Consider the following 19,934-nt stretch of genomic DNA (forward strand, 5'->3'; position numbering starts at 1 on the left):
ATGCTCTCCTTCCCCGAGACCATCGTTGTCCATGATAGCAGGAGAGCTATCATCGTTGGAGTGGGACACAGTTATAACGTCCCTGAAGGCCTCCTCCACACACCTCTCTGTCTCTCTCAGCTTTTCCAGCCACCTTGGCCTCAAGGAAATGAAGTCGTTCCCAGAGAGCCAGGAGCTCATTGCACCGAGAGCATACCCACGACTTCTGTCCAACAGGCAGATAGTCGTACATGCTGCAGGCGGTGCAAAACACTGGAAAACCCCCACACCCCTGCTGGCTTCTTACCTGCATAGTTTTGTTTAAGGTTTATTACGTCAATGGGTTGGTGACTGCGGTTTAGTTGAGGTCAGGGAACAGACGGGCAGAGTGGGGGGCCCTGGCCTCCTCACCCTGCTGCCGAACTCGCTCTGCTGCTTAACTCGCCTTGACGCTTCGTCAGCTGGGGCTCCCTCTAGCTCGTGGAGCAGGCTCCCTCGCTAGGGTGCTCTGACTTTATAAGTGTGGCTGGTTCCTCCCAGCTACTGCTGCCAGCCAATGATGTGTTACTTGAGGCTGATGGCTATCAGCTGGGGCTTAACTCTTTAGTATTCTCTCAGGCTTCCTTTCTGAGCGAGGGGCGGGGCTGTTTAAGCTTTTGGCTGCTTTTAATCTCAGCAAGGGGCTGCGCCTTCCAGGCAAGTCTTTTGTGTTTGTTGTTTTCCCACCTAGAACAGCCTGACCTTTCTTTAACCTAGGGAAACAGAGCTTGTGGTTGTGTTTCAGGAAGGCTGAAGCTGCCCTTTTTAGCAAGGACTGAGCTGACTCTCTCCCTGTACGTGTCGGTGGGGTTTCCTTTTCCCCCTTCTCTCCGACTGGAATTTAGCCTTGTTTACAGTGTCCCCTCAAGCTTTCCTGCTAGGGTGGTGTTGAAAACTAGCTTTCTATACGCTTCCTTCTCCTAGGATCTGTCTCCTAAGATATAGGTCCTTTCAGGATTTGGCTCCTAGCTCAGGGTGACCTTGGGCTGCCCTTATTAGTTATTGCTCTGAGCTGTTTTACTTCAATTAAATAATGGAATAAATGGGAGCTACTTACCCTCTTTTCGCTCTGCTGCGTAACTCGCCTTGACGCTTCGTCAGCTGGGGCCTTGACGCTTCGTCAGCTGGGGCCTTGACGCTTCGTCAGCTGGGGCCTTGACGCTTCGTCAGCTGGGGCCTTGACGCTTCGTCAGCTGGGGCCTTGACGCTTCGTCAGCTGGGGCCTTGACGCTTCGTCAGCTGGGGCCTTGACGCTTCGTCAGCTGGGGCTCCCTCTAGCTCGTGGAGCAGGCTCCCTCGCTAGGGTGCTCTGACTTTATATGTGTGGCTGGTTCCTCCCAGCTACTGCTGCCAGCCAATGATGTGTTACTTGAGGCTGATGGCTATCAGCTGGGGCTTAACTCTTTAGTATTCTCTCAGGCTTCCTTCCTGAGTGAGGGGCGGGGCTGTTTAAGCTTTTGGCTGCTTTTAATCTCAGCAAGGGGCTGCGCCTTCCAGGCAAGTCTTTTGTGTTTGTTGTTTTCCCACCTAGAACAGCCTGACCTTTCTTTAACCTAGGGAAACAGAGCTTGTGGTTGTGTTTCAGGAAGGCTGAAGCTGCTCTTTTTAGCAAGGACTGAGCTGACTCTCTCCCTGTATGTGTCGGTGGGGTTTCCTTTTCCCCCTTCTCTCCGACTGGAATTTAGCCTTGTTTACAGTGTCCCCTGAAGCTTTCCTGCTAGGGTGGTGTTGAAAACTAGCTTTCTATACGCTTCCTTCTCCTAGGATCTGTCTCCTAAGATATAGGTCCTTTCAGGATTTGGCTCCTAGCTCAGGGTGACCTTGGACTGCCCTTATTAGTTATTGCTCTGAGCTTGCTTCAGTAATATCTTCAGTAAGGCTTGCTTCAGTAGATCAAAAGCCTTCTGACATTCATCCGTCCATGCCACACACTCAGAACACTTCTTCTTTGTTAATTCTTTGTTAATTCATGCAAGGGGGTTGCTATTTCCCCAAAATTTCTCACAAACTTTCTATAAAATCCAGCCACACCCAGAAATGCCCTTACTTGTTTTTTGGTTAAGGGGATCGGCCACGCTTGTATTGCCTCCACCTTGCTCCATAAGGGGGTGATTTTCCCACTCCCCACCTTATGTCCTAAATAGATTACTTCCTTTAGTCCAAACTGGCATTTCTTAGCTTTTATTGTGAGGCCTGCTTTTCTTAAGGCCTCCAATACTGTTGTCAGGTGTTGGACATGCTCAGGCACCGACTTGCTAAAAATGGCCACGTCATCGATATAGGCCACTGCAAAATCTGACATGCCTCGCAACACAGTATTGATTAGCCTCTGAAATGAACTTGGTGAGTTCCTTAGTCCCATGGGTAAGGTCACAAACTCATATAACCCATCTGGTGTACTGAAGGCAGTTTTGGCTCTGGATTGCTCGTCTAGTTCCATTTGCCAAAATCCTTTACAGAGATCTAGTGTAGAGATAATGGTTGCTGCCCCCAATAACTCTAACATTGCGTCTACCCTAGGCATAGGATACGCATCTGGGACAGTAATTTTATTGATTAGCCGATAATCAATGCAAAACCTTGTCGTTCCATCTTTTTTCGGAACCAGGACAATACTTGAGGCCCAGGGACTGATGGATTCCCTGATCACTCCTAATTCCAGCATATCTTCCACCTCCTTTTCGATCTCATTCAAAACTTTCCCATTCACACGGTACGGAACAGATCTGATTGGGGCATGATCTCCAGTATCAATGGAATGTATAACTATACTGGCTCGGCCAGGTTTGTTGCTAAAGAGATTCCTATAGGTTTTCAAAACTCTCAGAATCTCTTCTTTTACTTCCTCCTTCACCTCCTCTGACCATTCCACTTGATCTACCCCTCCTTTGTCTTTGCTTTCCTGTACCAAATCTGGAAGTTCAGGCCCACTTCCCTCAGGGAATAAGGTAACTTGCAACACCTGTATATCCCTGGTATGGTAAGGCTTCAACATATTTACATGAACCACTTTGCTTTTGTTTAATTGGTCTGTGGTGATTACATACGTCACTGTGTCAAGCCTTTCTCTGATGGTATATGGTCCTTCCCAGTTAGCCTGTAATTTGTCATGTTTCCTGGGTATGAACGCCATAACCATATCTCCCACATCATACACACGTTCCCTGGCTGTTCTGTCATACCAGTAACGTTGCTTCTCCTGTGCTTGACTCAAATTCTTTTCCACCACCTCCATCATTGATGTTAATTTATTGCGGAATTCCAAATACAAAATCTACTACAGATGTTTTGTACTCTCCCAGGGTTCCTTCCCATGAATTTTTTAATAGTTCCAAAGGTCCCCTCACTTTTCTAGTGAACATGAGTTCAAAGGGTGAGAAGCCTGTTGACTCTTGAGGGACTTCTCTGTATGCAAATAAGAAGCATCCCAAACGTTCATCCCAGTCTTGTGGGTGATCTTGAACATAGCTTCTGATCATGCCCTTCAAAACGCCATTGAATCTCTCTGTTAACCCATTAGTGGCGGGATGGTAAGTAGTGGTCTTTAGATGTTTTAGACCACAACATTTCCACATACATTGCATCACTTCTCCCATGAATACACTGCCTTGATCCGTCAGCACTTCATGAGGGAAACCCAGCCTCATAAAGATTTTTAATAAAGCCTCTGCCACTACAGGGGCTTCTACAGATCTTAGTGCTTCTGCGTCTGGGTACCTGGTGGCAAAATCCACCACCACCACTAGATATTTCTTGCCATGCCTTGTGGGTTTGGAAAAAGGGCCCACCAAATCTATTCCCACTCTATAAAAGGGTTGTCCAATTATAGGAAGGGGCTTTAAGGGTGCCTTACTCCACTTTTCCCCACCTTTCGGCATATTCCACAAGATAGACAATGTTGTTTTACATCTTTGGAGATGTTTGGCCAATAATAGTGTGCCGCCAATCTCCTCTTGGTCTTTTTTATTCCCAGATGTCCTGCACATGGGACATCGTGGGCTACCTCTAGCAATCTGCTTCTGTATTTGCTAGGTACTATCAATTGCTTCACTGGTTCACATTCATCCTTTCTCTCAGCAGGCATCCACACTCTATATAAAATCCCATTCTCACACACAACTTGATTCCTCAGTCTGTCAGTGAAAGGAATCTGTTGGGTCAGAGCTTGTTCCTTTATCTGCTTCAAACTTATATCTTTATGCATCTCTTCCCTGAATTGCTCTGCTTCTTTCTTATCAGAGACCACTTGATACAGTTTGTCTCCTTCAGCAGGCCTGCTAGTGGTTGCTATGGTGACCTGAGGCTGGTTAACAGATTCCACCCTGTTTGTTTCAGCCCCCCTTAATATGGCTTCTTTTTCTCTGCCAATTTGCTGTCTGGTCACTACATAGATCTTTCCTTGGGCTCCCATTACATCTCTTCCCAGTATTACTGGTTGTTGTTGCTGGGCATTAATGCCTACTTTATATTGGCCCTCTCGGCCTCTCCAAGTCATTTCCACCAGGGCCACAGGTAAACTTTCTGGTTGACCCCTCACTCCTTGGATATTCACCGTTTCCTGAGGTAATATTTCTTCAGATTTTATTAAATCTGGCCTCAGTAATGTCTGAGCGGCACCAGTATCAAGCAATGCCCAATAATTTGCCCGTTGTACACTCACTTCCTCTCTCAGACTTGAATCAAGGTCTGTTACTTCTGTCCAGTTTATCTGGCAGAACTGAACCTTTTTCGCTGTTTCTAAAGCCTTGGGCTCTGTTTTCACTGCCCTTGTCTGAGCAGGATTACTAATGGGGTTGGCAACCTCACATTGAAAACGTAGGTGCCCCGGTCTACCACATTTGTAGCATAATTTCTCCTCACTTTTAGGGTACACAGATCCACTCTGGGGTGTCCTGTGCCCTTCAGATTTTACTGGAGGACTCACTCGCTGTGGTACCACATCCCTTCTGCCAGCGTTATATGGTCTGGGTTTAAAATCTCTTGATGTTTCCCCCCCCCCCAGCCAGTTCTGTTGGAGGCGAAGTGATCCGCCATCTCTGCGGCCTCCTGCACCGGTAGGGGAACGGTCTTTGACCAGGAGCCTTATTTCTGGTGGTAACTGATGGTATAATTGATCCAATATCATGAGGTTTTTCACCTCCTCCACAGATTGAGCTTTTGCACTTGTCAGCCATTTCCCAAATATGTTCATCAGTTTTGCCCCCAGCTCCACGAAAGACCTCCCTGTCTGTATCTGGCAGTTTCTGAAAAGCTTTCTAAAATAATCAGGCCCCAGTCTGAATCTTTTGTAGACTGCCTCTTTGAATTCAGCATAGGTGACGGGCCTGTCTGAGGGGAAATATTGGTATACCTCTGCCAATTCCCCTTTGATCAGGTTTGATAAATACTGCATTTATTTATCTTCAGGTAGCCCCCACAACTGAGCTGCTTTTTCAAAGGTGCTGAGGTAAATTTGAGGATCTTGACCAGGCTCATAGACAGCAAAGTCCTTTGGAGTAATTTTTATTTTTGCTCCATCTCTGTCTTTCCTTGTCTCATCAGAATGAAACTTCTCTCTTTCAAATTTTAACTTTTCTGCCTGTAATTCCGCATCCACTCTCATTCTCTCAGTTTCCATCCGCAATCTCTCAGTTTCCAACTCTCGCTGTTTATCTTTCCCATCAGCTTCCATCCTCAATCTCTCAGCTTCCAACTCCCTCTGCTTGTCTTTTTCCTCAGCCTCCCATCTTAACTTCTCTCTCAAGTACTCTATATAAGCGGGATTGCTTAAATATCCTTCTGGGGTCTCTTCCCTGACAGGTTGTTTTTGCTGGGCAGTTGCAAATCCTATAAGTGCTACCCTCAATTCATCTACCCCTTTACCCTCATGAGGTAAATTGAATGTTATGCACTTCTCCACCACCTCCTCTCTTTTCATTTTTATGTATTCAGCCATGGTGTTTGAGTTCACTCACTCTTTGCCACACACTCTGCCAGTCACTCTCACAAGAAATCTTGTTTTGTTATTTCTGTTTGCCACACCACTGGTAGGGATTCTCTAGTATTCGTATCTGGATTCTCTGTTGTTCGTATCCCACCGCTACTGCCACCACATGTGACGCCCTTCCCTGGCTCTCCCTGTCAGGTTCCTACCTGCGCGTGGCTACTGCCTGTCACTAGGCACCACCAGGGACTCCACCAGTCCGGACTGTCTTTTTTTATTGTTTCTCTCCCCGCTCTAGCACAGATCTCAACAGATCCCCCTGCTAGGCAACCACCAGTCACATCCTAATACTAGTATTCCCAGAGACTCTGAATACTGGTATTGTAATTCTCTTCACCGCTGCCACCATTTGTTACAGTTCCCCTTCAGCCTTGGTCATTACCTTACCCTCCCTTCTGGTCTGTGAAACCCCAGCCAAGGATCAGGCCTTTGGTAAACCAAATTTAGTATTTATTAAAGATAACAAAGCTAACAAGATTAACAAGATTTCTTCTTAAGGCACATAAGCATATGGTTTTACTCAATACTAATCCGAACTCCACCCCCCTCCTTCTCCACTCTCTCCTGGCAAACAACTCTCTAAACCCCACCAAGCAACCCACTCAGTTCACCTCTCCCCCCCACTCTCACTCTTCCTTTTATACGTTCAGCCATTTTAAACACTCAGCCAATCATCTAGCATTCTACTGCCCATTCACTCCCCCTCCTCTTTCACTCCACTTACCATGTATCTTCTAAACAACAACACTTACCATATATACATTAATATAGGAACATCACAGTGTGCTGCGGTGTTTTTTGCAGCACAACACAGGCATGCCTTCAAGCGCCGCAGTAGAACGCCTGTTCAGTACTGGTGGCAACGTAATGACTGTAAAAAGACATTCCTTGTCTGACATGCTCTTTGAGCATCTTGTTCTTTTGAGACATAACAGAAACATATTATAAAAGCATTTCAAGTGTAAAATTTGATTTCAAGAGTTGGGGTATCTTCATTGCTTGGGAGGATGTGAGATTCTGTTATGCCATTATGTTAATCTTATGGATAAAATTTTTTATTCTACTACCTCCTGTGTGTGTGTGTTTATTTTTAATATTGTTTTAGGCTTCTTAGATGTGCAGCAGCCAAGGCCAGCACCTTGTAGGAGTTTTTTTAAAAAAGTAACTGAAATGTAATTGTAGTGATTATTTTTGAGAAAAAGTAAAGTAATCAGTTACTTTCAGAGCAATTGTAATTGTAACGGTAATTACTACTTTTTTGGGCCAAGTAATTGTAACTGTAATTTATTACTTTTTAAAAGTAATCTTCCAAGCTCTGCTTTGTGTTCATCTTTCATGCCATATGTTTATGGTTCTTAAAAAAGGTTTAAACATGACGACACAGTTCTTTCTTTCCTGTCTGTGTGGGTGTACTACACTCCTTACACCTTTTTAAATGCCTTTCCTGTGCCCATGCATGTAGTAGTAGTATGGCAGCATAGTGTACAGTACACACACACGAAGGATTCCTTGCATGGATTCCTGGGGCTGAGGAGCGGCTTTTGTTTCTAGTGTGTCTGAGAAACTGGGGGCAGGCAGAGAGACTGGCTCTCTGCACCATGGCTTTGGGGTGCCTCCTGTAACCCTGATGGAAAAGCTGGATATTGGACTGCTGATGCCTCGAACCCCTCCATCCTAAGCTCAGGTTGCAATGTGTGTAAACAAACAAACCATATTTCATAAAAAGTCACCAGTCTCTGCTGACCTTCTTCCCAAGGAAACCAAACCCTGGAAATCTCACCGCTCGGAGATTGGGGTGATGCAACCATCTTCCATCTGGAAACCTATGTCCTCACTGTGGGGGGCTGTGTGGATCCAGAATTGGCCTCCACAGTCACTTAGGGACCCACTGTTAAAGACCTTATCTTGGAAGACAATCTTACTCAGCCTGGAGTGATCGCCAATGACTAAACCAACCCTAGTGGCAGGGACGATTACGCAAACTTTAAAGGGATGAGGGTTTCCTCCTGTCCTGGCTGCTGACTCAAATCACAGAATTACTGATAAAAACAGGTTCGAAGAACCGGGTAAGCTGAGAAGTATATGACTCTTCAGGAAAGGCTTGGAGACCTCTATTTTCTCAAGCTCAGCAGCGACGCGGGTGTGGTTGACTAACTGCCCTGTTCCCTGAAGACATGCCCTACCTGTAGGCGTCGTTCACCACTAAAATTCCCCGGCTCGCTTTTGTCCGTCACCCCTCCGGTACCGCCCACCACCACAGAACCGTGTACGTTCTAACTCTTCCCTCCGTTCCACGTTCCTCTCCTGCTTATTTATTTATGGGTTTAAATAATGCGCGGGCTGATGTCACGCGGGCTGGAGTGAAGGCACGGACGAAAGAGACGCCGCTCTTTAGCGTTGTTGTCTGCGTTCCTCCTTCCTTTTTACTATCGCCCCAAATGTTAATTATTTCCCCGCCCGCGTCGTCCTCGTTGCACATGCGCTCCTGCTGCTCGCCCTCCCTTTCGGAGACTCGGGAGCCTTGGCCAGGGTGGGAGGCGCGCGGGTGCGCGCGCCGTCAAGCGAGGCTCAACAGTTCGTCTGTTGAAGGAGGCGGCGGTTTGGAACGCGCGCGCACGCGACCGAGCGAGGGCCTGCTGTTGCTGTTGCCGTTGCTGTGTGCGAGGGACAGAGGCGGCGCCTGGGGAACCGTCTCGGGCGGTATACACAGTATCAGCATCGTCCCGCCTTGGGGGAAACTGAGACACAGGCCCATTCAACGGGAAGCTGAAGAGGGGGACAAAAAAGAAGGGAAGGGCACGGGGTGGGGGTTGGAGTGTAGCGGCTTTCTATTCCAGCCTCTTATTGCATCTCTGCCCTGCGGCTCATTCGACCCTTGGACTACTGATCGTTAAACACTTGGTTTTTCTTCTTTTTTTTTAGCAGAGGGGCTTGTTCTTGTCCCCAACGCTATCGCTTTCTTCTCCCCCCCCCTTTTTTTGTATTGAAGTATTTTGGGGAAACAAAGGAAAATTGCCCTCTCAGAGTTGTTACTCCCGTGTCCTGCACCTCAAACCCTTCAAGATGGGCTGCACCCTGAGCGCAGAGGACAAGGCGGCGGTGGAACGGAGTAAGATGATCGACAGAAACCTGAGGGAGGATGGCGAGAAAGCGGCCAGAGAAGTAAAGCTGCTGCTCTTGGGTAAGGAGATACTGGCTAGTGTGGATGCCTGTAGATTTTCTCGTTCTCTGCTTCTATCTACCCCCCCCCCCCGCGCGCCAGCTTTGTTTTCCATTGCAGTATCCGGTGGCAAGAAAATTATAAGCTATTTTACCTTCCTGTGTATGACCTGGTCATCAAAAGAGCGTTGCTAGTGAGCTATGTGCCTACCTCCCCAGCAGAAGTAACAGCGCAATCCTATGTCTACACAGAAGTCAGTCTTACTGGGTTTGGTGAGACTTACTCACAGGTAAGTGCTTACAAGATTGCAGGCTGAGAGAATCTGAGCTGTACATCCACAAGAACACACCCTTATACTCAACTTCCATCCTCTATTTCTGTCCTATCCATTAACAAGTTAATAAGTTTCTCTATTTCAGTCAGAGGCTTATACTGAAAGGAACAGGAGAAATAGTTTATCTTTTGAACATCCTAATTATGATTGGCATGATAGTGTTTAAAGGGCCTTTAACACACAGTTACTATGTGGTTCTATCATGTGTGGTCAGGTGTAAAGGCATTTTCTTTTGAATAGGGCTGTATTCTCAAGTACAGCATTATATTCCTTATTGCAGTATGTCATTTGGGCCCCTATTGTTTGTCTGAATAGTCATGTGCACTGGTCTTTTTCCAGCGGCAGAAGCATAACTACAGGGCTGCATAGGTGCAGTACTAACAGCATGAAGGCTGCAATTCTATGCATACTTAACCTGAATGTAAAGATCCATTGAACTCTGACCAGTGGGACTTACTGTTGAGAAATAGGGTAGGAATGTGTATAGGACTGGGCAATAAGTTTTGTAGAATACTTGGATGAGTTATGGCAGGGTAGCAAATGACTCAGGTTTGGTAAATGAAAATTTAGAAACCACCCCCTCCCCAAAGAGAACAAGCCATTGTACGAAATTCACATTGGATTGGGGGAGGTGGTGCTGGAGGGAAACCCATGTAAGTGAGGTGCATCTGGAAAACTTAGGCATTGATTACACTTTGCATTGTCTAGTGTGTGGAAAGAAAATCTTGGGTCTCCCCTCAAGCTCAAGAAGAGTTTGTATATTGATGTATTAGGCTGTTGCATGTGAAAGCTTATGCCAGACAATAAGGCTCTTAGTGCTTATTCTTCATAGGGATTTTTTTTTTCACCCCATGGATAACCATTGCTGCATTTCAGAGTTCCTTCTTGCGTGTTAGATTTCCTTTAGTGATAATGTTTTACTGCTGAAAAAAGTGCATAAGTCTATCACATATCTATGTGGTCATCTTGTATATTGCAGCCAAATATTTCATCCTGTGCTGAAGTGAAATCTATAATACAGGAAAAACTGCCATTGTCTAATGTGGCCTTTTCAGCCTGATTGAATATTTGTTTATTTAGAAGTAAGCCTCAGAGACTTCAATGGGGCCTGTACCCAAGTACATAAGAACCTTGGAAGCTGCCTTATACTAAGTCAGACCATTGGTCCATCTAGCTCAGCAGATGGTATCCACTCTCCAGGGTTTCAGACAGAATTTTTGTTCTGTCCTACCTCAAAATGTTGTTCCAGGGATTGATCCTAGCATACTTTGCGTGCAAAGCATGTGCTCTACTACTGAGCTATAGCCTCTCCCTGTAGGTAAGTGTATGTAGCATGATCTTCCATGTTTACTGAGAAGGAAGCATCATTTCTCTTAATCAGTGTCGCTCCTGTGTATGAGTGCATAGGATTATAGTCTTGCCTGGAAGTAATTCCTACTGGATTCAATTTTAATTATTTAAATCACAGTTTAAATCACTAGTGAGGAAGATTCTATTTAATCTTTTTTTTAGTAGAAGCATATTATTGTTTAATATAATCTTAATACATTTTCAAAGATGTAGGCAGGCCGGGTTCTAAAGGGTGGCCAGGTGGGGCACTCGCCCGAAGGGCCCCTGGAGCTACAGGGGGCCCCTCAGCTGCCCCTCCACTCCCCTTCCATGATCTGCTGCCCCCCACCTACCTGTCTGCTGTCTTTTACCATTGCCCTTAACGAAGATGGTGACCGCGGTTTCCCTAAGGTACTGAAGCCCCGCTGCCATCTTAGTTGATGGCAGAGATGCGTGTGCATAGCACGCATGCGTGCCATCAGCAAAGATGGCGGCAGAGGCGTCATCCCCTTAGGGAAACCATGGCTGCCATCTTCATTAAGGGCAATGGTAAAAGACAGACAGGTAGGTGGAGGGGCCGTGCACGCGTGCGCTCACACACACACGCCAGGGCAAGCTGATGCCCAAGGGCCCCGGCATTCCTGGAGTCAGCCCTGGATGTAGGTTTCATTAGAATGTAGGTATACAGTAAGTAATTATTCTGAATTGTTTTCAGATTAATTTTCACCAAAAGGGGATGATTATTTGGTCATTGTAGTACTAAAGCAGAACGAACTTGTGCAATCATTCAGAAAATGAACCTGCTCCAACCGTTCAATCATATTTTTGTCATGATGTGGTAGAATCACCTCAACCAAACAGGCTTTTAAATTGGACTAATAAGTTTGTTTATTCTTCTTGTTTTCTTCTTCAACAAAAAAAATTAACAAAACACGCACATGGATATTTTAATGGCTAACTATTTCAGTTTTTAGATAAATTTATAAGATCTTCCATGATACAGAAAGACAGGGAATTACTAAATTTATGCTTAAATCACCCAAATTCACAAACTATTTGGGGAGTTAAAATTGAAGCCATACTACACAGATATCATATAACGATACAAGAATTTAATTTAATAGATTCACATAAAAGCCTAAGAGCAAAGATGTTCCAACACTCCGAATATTTAGATCATTTGTCCCTTTTAAATTGCCGAACTGCTCCCTGGTATTGGCAATTTAAGCAAGATCACACCTGTTCCTCTTATCTTCTTCAGACACTACCTGTACCCCTTAGACATGCATTTACGGCAATTTGTTTTTTTACTCTCCCCAACTCAGAAAGAGAGGGAAGAATATTTAACATCCCTAAGGATCAAAGAAAATGTATTTGCGGTTTTAATGGAGCACAGGACCTTCCGCACTTAATTTTAAATTGTCCAATATATCAGATTCCTAGAGCAAAATTGCTACGGAAGTGGTTAGATATCGGCGGGACGAGTATGGAAGCAGACAAAATATGCCTCCTACTCTCCGATTCAAACCCCGAGATTACTCATAATGTTTCTCTCTTTGCATTAGTGGTTCAAAAATTAAGAGTCAGATTTGCCTCAGAATTACAAACAAGATAGCTGCCTTTATTGAATTCTTATTGGATTGTCATCATGCGAGAGCTTTCTAGATTTTGGCACAATTTAACGCTTTTAAATTCTACATAATTTTAACATTGTTTTAACTACTAATATATACTATACGTTTGGTATTGTATCTTGTGTTGGCCTATGGTCCTACAATAAACTTGAAACTTGAACTTGATAAATGTAAAGTTCTTTAGAAAATTAAAGTTAGGCAATTTCAACCAAGTCAGCATGAGATATTGGGTGGTACAGTTAACTCAGTCTTTTCCTTTACCTTTGTCTACCTTGTACGTTGTCTGGAAAAAATACAAGATTTCCTGCTTTTTCAGTTCCCACCTTATTTTTCAATTTAAAATGACGTGGTCCAAAGGAAGAAAAAAATCTCTCTATTCCTGCTACTGCTGTTAAGCGCTGGATTACCACTTCAGTGGTCTCCACCTTGTTCAGATCTACTGCATTTCCCCATTCATTGACCTTCTGTATCTTTGCACTTAAGAGAGAGGCAAGGCCTAGAGAGAGAGAGCATGTACTTCATGTACACCACCTACATAATTCAACTGATCAGGCTATCTCCCATCTCCATAAACTGCTGTTAACATATTCGTAGAATATAATTAGAAGTTGTATAATTAGTACTCATGATGATACCTTTGATCTATGCTCTTATTTTTAATTGTTTTAAGAAACTTTTGAAATTTGATTTAAATAAAAAAGATCCAATTTAAATGAAAAAGAATCCGATTTAAATGAAAAAGAATCCGATTTAAATAAAAAAAAGATTTTTTAATTTTATTTAAAAAATAATTTATTTTTATCAACCCTGGTTCTGTCTGTACTTTAATATTTGACACTTAATTTTGTTAGGTTAGGTAAGTAAGTGATTATCAACAATGTGGAAAATGCCTTTTTCATAATAAACATTTATATAATGCTTTGAAGTGTTCAAAACCGTATATACTACATTGTTATTTTTATCATATATACTACATTATTTTTTCAACAAATGTGTAAATAGGGTTCCTCCACAAAATAGTTCGCATACTTATCCACACATTGCACATTGGTTGGATCCAGGGGAGTAGTTTGCCAAGGGCTGTGTAAAGGTAGAAGTGAGATTCTAACTGAATGGTCTGATCTGTGTCTTGGAAAGAACTGACACGTTTTCTTAAAACAAGCTTTGTATATATAGTTGAAGCTTTTCTGGTAATTCTGTTTTCAGTTTGGATATTTTATAATGGTAGTTAACCATTGTTTTCTAGAGGAGTTAGATTGCTGGGCAATTTCTAAAAAGTTCCCCAGAAATAATAATGTGCTACACAACTATTACCATGTCCCATCTTCAGTGTTTATGTGTTTGTACTGGAAAACTTAGGATCCACTAGCTTTTACAGTGAAGAATATGGGAGATTTTAGATGTGATGATTCTTAAACTTTATAATAATGTGGACTGCTGCTCTGATTTGTGTTTTTCTTTATGGGTCATTATACAGCCACAAGAACAGAGCTTGGAAAATTAACTTTTTTTGAACTACAACTCCCATCAGCCCAATCCAGTGGCCACGCTGGCTGGGGCTGATGGGAGTTGTAGTTCAAAAAAGTTACTTTTCCAAACTCAGCACAAGAGTGGCTACATACTATAGCCAGCATGGATTTTTCATATTCTGCTGTGTTAAATTGAAAATACTGCCCATGCCATTTTGCTTCTTCCCATAAGCTAATTTCAAAACAAAAACTTATAGTCCTGAACTCAGAAACACTTGCTTAACAACCCTCTAAGTTGTCATGGTGATACACAAAACACTGAAGAGAGAATCCAAATTTTAACATCTGAAACACAAGTAAAAAAAATCCAGACCCCTGTTGAACTTTTTTCTCTCACTGGTCTCATAATTTGTTGAAATTAATTAAAAATCAGCCATGTTCATGAAGTATCTGTAATCCTATTACTGACCTTGCCCCATACCCTGACCTTCATCTTCTGCAGTGTAAAAGTTTTTTTTTAAAAGCATTGCTGATTTTTAATTAATTTTAAGAAAATTAACATTGGAGTCTATGTTAGCGAAGGCATGCTCAGTAAGAACCATCTGCAGTGTTCTAAAAGTGAGGCTTACCAGCTGTTTGGCTTGGCTATTTAGGGGGCCTCACCCACACCAGACATTTATTCCACTTTAAACAGTCATGGCTCCCCCCAAAGAATTCTGGGAAGTGTAGTTTGTGAAGGGTGCTGAGAGTCGTTAGGAAACTCCTATTACCTTGACAAAGCTCCAGTAGCCGGAGTGGTTTAACAGTCAGCCCCTTTTCCCAGAGTATTCTGGTGGTTGTACCTCTGTGAAGGGAATAGGGCATCTCCTCTAACTGTCTGGCAAATGTCTGGTGTGGATGTGGCCAGGGATAGGTTTGGTTTAAATTTGGGTGGGAGGCTAATGTGTCTGCTGTAAAATAAAGGGGAGGGGACGGACCCTGAACAATAATGATACCCTGTAACAATGTTTTCCTTTTGGAAAGGAGAGGGGCTTCCCCTCTGCCCAGTGCCCACATACCCAATCCCCTCCCTCTCCCCTACTCCTCCCCCTTCCTTTCTTCCTCCCCTCCTTCTCCCCTCTTTGCCCCTGCCCAGCTCAACTTCACTTATCCTAAGGATGATTGCACAGGCATAAATCCCATTGAATTCAACAAGCATGCAAATGATCAAGCCTGCCCTCCTTCCTCCTATCCTCTCCTTCTCCCCCTTCTCCCACCTCCCTCCTTTCTCCCCTCCTCCTCCCACTCTTCACTCCAGCCCTGCCACCTCCCCCTTCTCATGGTTGGTTTCACCTATCCATGATTGCACGGGAGTAAATCCTATTGACCTCAATAAGCATATAAATGATCAAACTTGCCCTCCTCTCTCTCTCTCTCCCTCCTCCTCCCCTGCAGTATTTTCACCTATCCTAAGCATGATTGCAGGGGAGTCAATCTCATTGAACTCAATAAGCATGCAAATAATCAATCCATTCCTAGCAAACTTGCACAGGATCCCATTTCTTACCTCCCAGATTAAAAAGCAGAGAAATTCACTAATAGGCAAGAACACTAGCAAACATACAAAAATGTAATTCTCCGTCTTTGGATATGCAGTCCTGATTACAGGTGTTGCCACCACTCACCATATATTCAGAGGTACATGTTAGCAAATCCTTCCAAGCTACACAGGAATTGGATTGGGCTGTGAAAGACCAGCCCAAATTGTGTTTGCAATTTTACAAATTTGTTGGGCAGTTCAATATCTCAGAGAGGAGGTCAGGTCTCTTGCTTCCCTGGTGTATTCACTATAGTTGCCCAATTTTGCTGCATTTTAAAGTTTGATAGAAATATCTGTGGGCTATAGGTACATTCTTAAACTGCATGGTTTTTTGCCTATTAGTGAATTTTCATTATTGTTGCCATGTGAGATGTTGATTGAAAGGCTACCAAGCTGAAATTCAATTCCTTTTAAACTCCTGTGCAGAAAAATTAATGTAGCTGAACTGCATGGGGGTGGGAAGTTGAATTGCTAGGTATGTATATCCTATGAGTCACTAAGTATTGCTTAGTATAGGCATATCCTATGGGTCACTAAGATTGCAATCCTAACCACGTCTACTCCAAAGTGAGTTCCTTTGAATTCAGTGGCACTTACTCCCAGGTAAGTTGGCTATGATTTCAGCCTAAGTTACTGCTATTTAGTGGAAATTCCCGTCTGTGCTGGAAAGGAGTTTACCATTGTCTTCTATTATTTTTATTGTTTTGTTTTTTGGGAAGGATACCTGAAAGCATGTGGTGGACTACAGTTTATAAATCTCTGTAATAAATCACTGTTACAAACAAATACATTGTATGGAAATCCCGTCTCATTGGAAGTTTGCCAAATCTCATGCTTAATCATCTTTCAGAATCACTGTAAATCAGTAGTAGGGAACTTCAGGTCCAGGGCCCAAATGTGTCCTCCCAGGCCTCTATCACCAGGCCATGTCTCTTACCATCCTGGAGTTCTTTGGCCTGGCTGGAATGTGTCCTTAAACCGTGATGATGCCTCTTACTTGCCAGGGTGGAAGATGGAGACCTGTGTGTGTGTGGAGAGAGTGAGTAAGAGTCACGTATATTACTCCACCCCCTTTTGTCTTTGTCCCCACCCACCACTGGCATTTGATCCCTGGAAGGTTATCCTTGAGGAAAAGTGTCCGTAGGGCTGAAAAATATTCCCATTCCTGCTGTAAATCCTACCTTTTTGTGCTGATTGAGAGGCTGATTTTCATTGTTTTTAAAGTGGAGTTTTATATAATTTTAGCAAAATACTTTGTGTTAATCTAGTAGTAGATTGGGGATGGGGCAGTGTATAAACATTTTCTTATATATTTCTACTGCAGCAGACGTATTGGTGGGAGATCCATTTAGAATGGTCTATGAAATGTGTAAGATTTTAGTTTTTACTGATAATAGAATTCATAAGACATTAAAGGGAAGAAGGGTGGGATATAAATTTAATAAATAAATATTTGTAAGAACTTTGTGTGTAGAATCTTAATGAAATTAAGAAGTTATTACACATATAGTTCTTTTAAAATATATTTTGTGTCACATTGTAAATTAATCCAAATCTGAGTTAAGTGTACTGAACTCTGGGATTGTAGTCTAAAACAGACTTTTTTAACCCAATGTCCTCCAAACGTTTTGGACTACAACTCCCATAGGATTCAGCCTGATCTAAAGTAATTGCAATTATATATATACATATCTGAAGAATTCATATTTTTATTTCACTACAGTGCTAGACAATAACTACACAACCCACTATTCTTGAGACTACTGAATACACTTCATATGACTTAAATAACATCTAATTATGCCCACCAGGCCTCCCCATTTGCCTCATGGCATGCTTTGGTCCAGCCCAAATCCACCTGTCCATCATGATTTGTGTCATAGGACAGGTCAAACTGGGGGGCCAAACTGAAAAGGAGGAATTGGTGCATTCAATTCTTCCTTTCCAGCTGCTGAAACAATTCAGCTCTTTTTGAATTTGGCACCTTTTTTGTTGCGTTTTACAGCTGGAAAGGAAAAATTGATTCTTCCTTTGAAGTTGAATTACTTGATGTCATATGACTGACAGGTGACCACTTGTCAAAATGGTAACAGTGCTGCAGGTGCTACATTTCCATGGATTTATCTCAAGGTGCTATAGTAACTTAAAATTTGAGTCTCCTTTCTTTTGGGGCCCAGGGCACATGTGGGCACCACAAATTGCCCATTTCACAGACAATCTGGTGATGTTCAGAATCCCCAAAAAAACAACTTGCTGTTGCTGCCCCCCCAAAAAACAGGCAAACCACCACCATGTTCCCTAAAGTATACACAGACAAAAAAGGAAACATCAACCCCCAACCCTAAAAAAAATCTATTTAAAAATTGGGAGGAGCTTTGGTGGGTGCCAAGAGGAATGTCTGAGGGCATTGTGTTGCCCACAGGTGTCATATTGAGGACTCCAGACTTAAAAGTCTTTAAGAAACTCTAGTGCTAGCATTTCCCTTTAAGTCTGTGGGACAAGTGGTATATACTTTTCAGTTTTTCAAAAAAAAAATGTTAAAACTATAGCGTTTATATAGTACATAGGAGTCCCCTTCCTGTACCAATACCACTCTTTCCCAGTTCTGAAGGTCTCGAGTGTAAGTTTCTGTTTTAATCTGAAACATCCAAACATATGTTGTCACAGAATCCTGTTTTAATTATTCTAGGCACAATTAAAAAGAGCTAATATTTCATAAGACAAGATTTCTGAGCTGCAGTATTAATGTTGTCTTCAGTGATTCCACCTCCACCCCACAACCCTCATTTCCCATTAAATAGGTCCATATGTTTGTTTGCAGTCTTCTTAAAAGACAAATGTGTTAAATGGAAATGTAAGCTGGTTTCCAGGTAACAAAATGAGTGGTTCAAATTGTAGTGAACAGAAACACAAGTACAATTAAATCATTCAAATTTGAAAATGTATTTGTTCAGTCAATTAACACCTGTCTTTATTAAATCTATGTGTATCTTGATTTAATTAAGGGTCAAGAGCAGGGCTGTGAAGTCAGTACGCCAAACCTTTGACTCCGACTCCTCTATTTTTCTACTGTCCAACTTCGACTCCGGCAAATGTATATTAACTAGTAATAACAAATTTACTATAGTAAAATTTACTGTAGTAAAATGTTAGCACAAGGCATTTCATCACCGCCATGTGAATCATCAGGCTAGATGGATAGAACATAAAATATATTTATTCAATTAAAATTTCTGAACAAGAAAACTTTCCTAAATTCCTACGAAAGTTTTTATTTTGAAGCCGGAGTCGGTACATTTCTACCAACTCCGACTCCACCCAGAATTGCTTCCGACTCCTTGACTCCGACTCCACAGCCCTGGTCAAGAGTACACTCTATTACTATGTTCAAAGCCAAGGCATTGGATATTACTACAGAAGGATCCCTTCTGAAACCTGGTAACAAAGTTCATATAATGAAAATGACATTCTGTGGAAATTTATGGATAACTAAATTGCCAAAGGTCCTAGAAGTGTGGTGGAGAAGACTAGCGTGATCTTTGAGAATTCTAGGATAAGGTTGTGAAAGAGGTGGTTATTTTGTGTTAGTGGTGGAACGTGGGGCAAAGAATTTCGAAATTGAAATAGGATAGTCTATATTGTAATTTAGTAATAGATTGAAGATAAACCAAGGAGTAAAAAAGCTGCCAGATTAAAAACAAGTGGAAGATTCTAAAAAGACTAAGAAAAAAATATTTCCATATGAAATTAAGAAGACTGTATGAGCTTGAAAAACAATGAAAGGAAGCCATATTACATTTAAAATCTTTTCTTCTCTTTTATGCTTTGAAAACAAATCTTGATACTTTGGTATGAGGCTGGCTGGCTTTAGAGATGCAGTGCAGCTATCTGTATCAGTTTGCTTTTTTATTATGTGTTAATACATTAATTTATCATTGTCTCCTATTAATTTTGATACTAATGGTACATCTTAAAAAGGACTATTTTATTTTTGATCTCAGTGTTCATAAAGACATGATTTGTAAGCAAACAACAAGCCATATTTTAAGGCTGGCTAGCAAACCTGACTTGTTAAAGGGCAGCAAACAAGGATTCCAGCTTTGGGCATCACAGGAGGCCAAGCTTAGATGTAGCTTCCTGGTTTGTTTTTACTAGTCACACCAGGTGATGAGTGAAGCAGGGAGCACCAGCACATTCACAGTGAAGCTGTGTTAATCTAGGAACATGAAAAAAGGACACTGTGGCATCTGACCTAGTATGTTTGAAAGATGATATGATTGATCCCCTTTTTGTCTTGAGTACAGTGGTTGAATTACTGTTGTAATGGTTGAATAGCTGTTGTGTCCAGCTTTAGCTCATTTTTTGTCTAAAAGAAAAATTCAAATATTGCAGGTTTTAAGATGTTAAATCAATATGTTACAGCATGTA

The 19,934-nt window shown here is 42.5% G+C and overlaps 1 protein-coding gene across 1 annotated transcript in view; it reads left to right on the forward strand.

Moving 5' to 3' along the window:
• Nucleotides 1-8,337: 8,337 nt before the first annotated feature.
• The window catches only part of GNAI1 (G protein subunit alpha i1), a 50,055-nt gene continuing 38,458 nt past the window's right edge, over nucleotides 8,338-19,934 (forward strand). The window contains exon 1 of the mRNA XM_061582151.1: nucleotides 8,338-9,182. Coding sequence (XP_061438135.1) covers nucleotides 9,065-9,182 — 118 coding nt within the window. The 5' untranslated portion in view covers nucleotides 8,338-9,064. The remainder of the gene's footprint in view (nucleotides 9,183-19,934) is intronic.

This window comes from Rhineura floridana, chromosome 8, assembly GCF_030035675.1.
Source record: "Rhineura floridana isolate rRhiFlo1 chromosome 8, rRhiFlo1.hap2, whole genome shotgun sequence".
In the NCBI taxonomy this organism is placed as follows: domain Eukaryota; kingdom Metazoa; phylum Chordata; class Lepidosauria; order Squamata; family Rhineuridae; genus Rhineura; species Rhineura floridana.